A 4,430-nucleotide genomic window follows, 5' to 3' on the forward strand; every position below is an offset into this window, starting at 1 on the left:
AATGATGGGTGATGATTAAGCTGTTACAAATGCAATGTGAGTGTTGTTGCAGCTTCTATGTGGTGTATATGAGGTGTTTGGATGGTTGACACGGAAAACACTTGGAACTCAAAAACTATAAGTTTATACAAATGACAATCTTAGAGCTTTCAAGTGAGGTAGTGATTTGAAGAATTTCTGTGTGTTTAGTTTCATAACCAAAGGCCTTTATTTATAGGCACAATTTGTGGTTTGTGGGGGAGGGGGGGAATCAGACCATTTGGCTGTCCTAATTTCAAATAGTATAACTTTTCTTGTTTGTGAAGAAATGAGAAAGTTGTGGTTCCCATGGTACTTGTAAACTTTAATCAAGACATTAGGGAGGCTCTTATGCATATTAGGGTGTTGCTTGTTGGTTTTGAAATGCTTTTGGTGTAGAACAAACAATGTAAAGACTCAAGGCTTAGAGTTTTGTGATTAAAGCCTATTTACAAGAATGGAAGTCATGGCTTTATTCTTGAAATGAAATGATTCAACGGGCAATGATCAAAACACTTGGTCAATGGCTTAAAAGTTTGTGTAATCTTCTGATTAGAGGGAGATTTACAATTTATATGGTCTGTAACACAAGGATCTTGCAGATTGGAATGGATTTGCAACTTGGTTCTTCATGGAAATGACCTATAATTCAAGAATGGAAGTCCAACTTCATCTCTTCGAATCTCCTTGCTCACAAATGATATGCAGGAGTTTTAGTACTTTTTGGGAATCCCTAAACATCCTATACAACTTTCTTGTTTGGTATCTTCTCAAATTCTCAAAGGATCATGATGAAAAGTGACCTCAAAGTCATTTACTTTTAAGGTTTAAAACTGTTTTGAAAATTTTCCAAGTGTTGGAGAAAAAGTAGGCAACTTCATGGCTCCATAACTTAAATCCATTCACTTTTGGAAAAATTCTCACATTGACAAATTTTTAGATTTTGACTTTCTCTTCAATTGAGGCTTTGGAGCACATTCAAAGTTGTAGATTATGACCATTCAAAGTTAAGTAAAAAAACATGCATTTCTTCATAAAAAAGTGAAATTTTGGACTCAGACACGCGATGTCTAACAGGATGTCACGACATTGCAATCTGAACGTTTTTAAACAAAAGAACAAAGAGTAAACAGATAAACAACACAGGAAAGTTGTTAACCCAGTTCGGTGCAAACACACCTACATCTGGGGGCTACCAAGCCAGGGAGGAAGTCCACTATAAGTAATATCAATTAAAGGTAATACAAATCAAGATTACGCCTTTCACTTAATATCTACCCAATGCAACTTCAATCTAAACAACTTAGACCAGAGATCCTACTCACTCCCCCTCAATCACAGCAGTGATGAAAACTAACCAACGAATAACAAAAGAAGACACTCTTCAAGGACACAACTTGATCTTGCTTAAAAGCTTTGATCAAGTACAATAGTACTCTTGCTTAAAAGCTTTGAGTACTTCTTACAACTCAAAACAAAACGCCTAGACCAAGACAATCATCATGATGATTGTTTGGCTTACAAGAAAGCTACAACGAAAGACTTAAAAAACAAAGAACTCTAAAAGTTTCTCAAACAAAAAACCTAAACGTCAACAGCAGCACCTGCGTGGAATATATAGCCTTCATACAAAACAGCAGCTGGGCCTTGGATCCACAAAATAGTTTTAACCCTAATAAAACCAATCTCCATAAATCAAGGAACTAATAATAATAATCATCCAAGACGTCCTTGAAACAGATCAGAATCCATCATTACCAAATAAAGCGCATAGGATCTTATCAGATCACATAACCATAAATAGTAATAGAAAAGAACGAATAGCTGCAAATGTCATGACATCGGCCTTGACATCAGGTAAAGGCCTGCATAAGGAAAGACTTCACAACAGCAGAATGCATGTCATGCCACCAGTTTTGACAAGATAGAACCACAATTAGTTTTACCAAAAATTACAGCCAATCAACAACATCTACAAACTCCCCCTTTGGCAAATTTTTGGCTAAAACACTAATAGATGTAAACAGATATCAGAGCATACACATCAGCCAACAACAGAAGAATAAATTCTGTAACAGAAAAATAAATTCTGTAAGCAACAACAGCAACTTGATTAATCACCAGAAAACCAGAAAACATTTACTTAATCAACTGTTACAGAAACCACTTGTCATTGTCAGGGAGAACTAGAGAAAACCCAAAATAAAGAAAACCCACAAAATAACCATGTCCAAGAAAAACCACAAGATCACCAAAATAACAAAACAACCATTACAGCAAAACAACCACTACCACTACCAATTACTCCCCCTTTTTAGCCACAAAAGGAGCCAAAGCATATTCAGCTCAACAGAACTAATCATCAGACCCATCACTGTCTTCATCACTAGAGCCACCAGGATTGTCATCACTTGAGCTACTAGTCCATTCAGCAGCATCACTACTCCCACTCTCAGCACCCTCAGCCTCTTCCTCAGCTTCTTCCTCAGCTTCTTTGTCTTCATCCATATTGTCACCACCCTTTTCACCAGCAAGATCATCATCTGTAGACTGCTCAAGACTGTGGATGAGATTTTCAAGTTTCAGCTTCCTGTTGTCCAACTCTTGACAAGTCTCTTTTAGCTCAGCAATAAGAAGAACTTTGTTCACAGATTTGCTGGGTTGTGATGTCCCAGCAGATGTCTTGTCATCAGACCTCTGCAGCAGCTTGTAGTGAAAAGACAAAGCACTCTCCCTCTTACATACAGAATCTTTACTTTTCAGAATTCCAGGGTGTTGCTTGAGGATTATTCCACATATCAGAGATGGGAAAGCAATGGGAAGCTTGGTAGCAGAGGTACCAACATGCCTCATAGTTTGATCAAATATGTAGGTCCCATAGTCAAATTTTGTCTTGGTTCCCACAGCATATATGAATCTTCCTAGGCCAACAGTAATGGTGGAAGTGTGATTGGTAGGCACCCAGTTAGCAGCACCAATTTTGTGCAGCAATGCATACCTGACATTAAGAGAACTAGCAGACAGTTTGCTCTTTATGGGCCACTTCTTAACCTTACCACCAGTGATTACCTTGCAAACCTCATTATCAGTCACTTCAAGCTCAGGTTGAGCCTCAGCATCTCTACCTAGATATAGGTTGATAACAGCAGGGGAAAAATCTATACACTTTCTTCTAACATACACCTTATGAAAATCATCAGTTGTTCCATCACCACAATCTTGAGACAAATTCACAATAAATTCCTTCACCAGCATTTCATAACACTTTGAAAAATGAGTAACAGTTTTAATCAAACTTGCAGCCTTGATGAGCTTCATGACCTCTTGACATTCCAGAGCATCATTTGCTAATTCTCTTTACAGAGCCAGCCTTCTTTGATAGACAAACTTCCACTGGATAACATTTGAAGCATAGTGCAAGTAAATGTTATCCAAAGGAACATCACGAACCTTTATGGAGGACTTTGTGACAGCAATCTTCTTCTTGGATGGGATGTCAGGGACATCACTTAAGACATCATCTTCTGGGACAGAACCACTTCTTTCCTTCCTCTTCTTCACAGTAGCCTTGCTCCCTGTGGTTGAAGGTTCAGCAAGGACCTTCTTGACCTTCTTTATAGTGACCTTCTTTTGAGGAGTAACCTGAGGTTTGGAGAAATCTTGATCACAAGCCTGTTTGCCCTTACGAGTCTTGACTCTATGAGAGATGCTAGAGATGAGTTCATCATCAGCAATGTCAATAGAATCATCCAAATCATCCAGATTCACAACATCATGCACAGTAGGACCTTCATTAGGGGTTTCTTTAGAAGCAGCAATAGGAACCTCTTCAGCTTTCTCAGGCTCAAGAACTTCAGCATCTTTAGTACCAGATGTTTCAACATTAATAGCTTCAGATGTCTCAACTTCTTTGGCACCTGGGTTCTTCTCATCAGTGTTATCAACCAATGTCTCAACATCACCCTGATCTTTGCTAGCATCATCTTGACCACCTTGATCATCTTTGCTGTTCTCAGAGGCAGATATCTGGGCTAGAGGGACAGATATCCCATCAACCTTGTGCCCTTCATTCAAGATTCTTGTGACAATACCTGCGATCGCATTGTGAACATAAGCAGAACCCTCTCTACCTTGTACAGAAAAGGTTTCAGGAACAGATCCCCCAGTTGATTTTCTTGCATGCATCTTTCTTGGTGGATTACGAACAGTATCGGTAGCAGGAACAGAGTTCAATGGCACAACATCCAGCACAACATCTTGATCACTCACAACATTTGGTGCCCTAGAACCTGATGCTGTTTCAGAGGTAGGAGAAGATTTCTTTGAGGGAGAACTCTGAGACATGGTGAGAGAAAGTGGAAAGCTGGGTAAGGGATTGTGAATGCAGCAACACAGAGGGATAGCGTGAGAGT

General features: G+C 39.0%; 1 protein-coding gene across 1 annotated transcript; it reads right to left on the reverse strand.

The window, feature by feature from the left end:
- Positions 1 to 2,373: 2,373 nt before the first annotated feature.
- On the reverse strand, positions 2,374 to 4,203 carry LOC131629694 (uncharacterized). Its single transcript, XM_058900477.1, has 2 exons — positions 3,469 to 4,203; positions 2,374 to 3,261 (listed from the first exon to the last, which is right to left on the reverse strand). The coding sequence occupies exons 1-2, from the start codon at positions 4,201 to 4,203 to the stop codon at positions 2,374 to 2,376; spliced, it is 1,623 nt and encodes a 540-aa protein (XP_058756460.1).
- Between the last annotated feature and the right edge of the window lie 227 nt (positions 4,204 to 4,430).

The sequence above is a fragment of the Vicia villosa genome, unplaced genomic scaffold (genome assembly GCF_029867415.1).
Source record: "Vicia villosa cultivar HV-30 ecotype Madison, WI unplaced genomic scaffold, Vvil1.0 ctg.000591F_1_1_3, whole genome shotgun sequence".
NCBI lineage: Eukaryota > Viridiplantae > Streptophyta > Magnoliopsida > Fabales > Fabaceae > Vicia > Vicia villosa.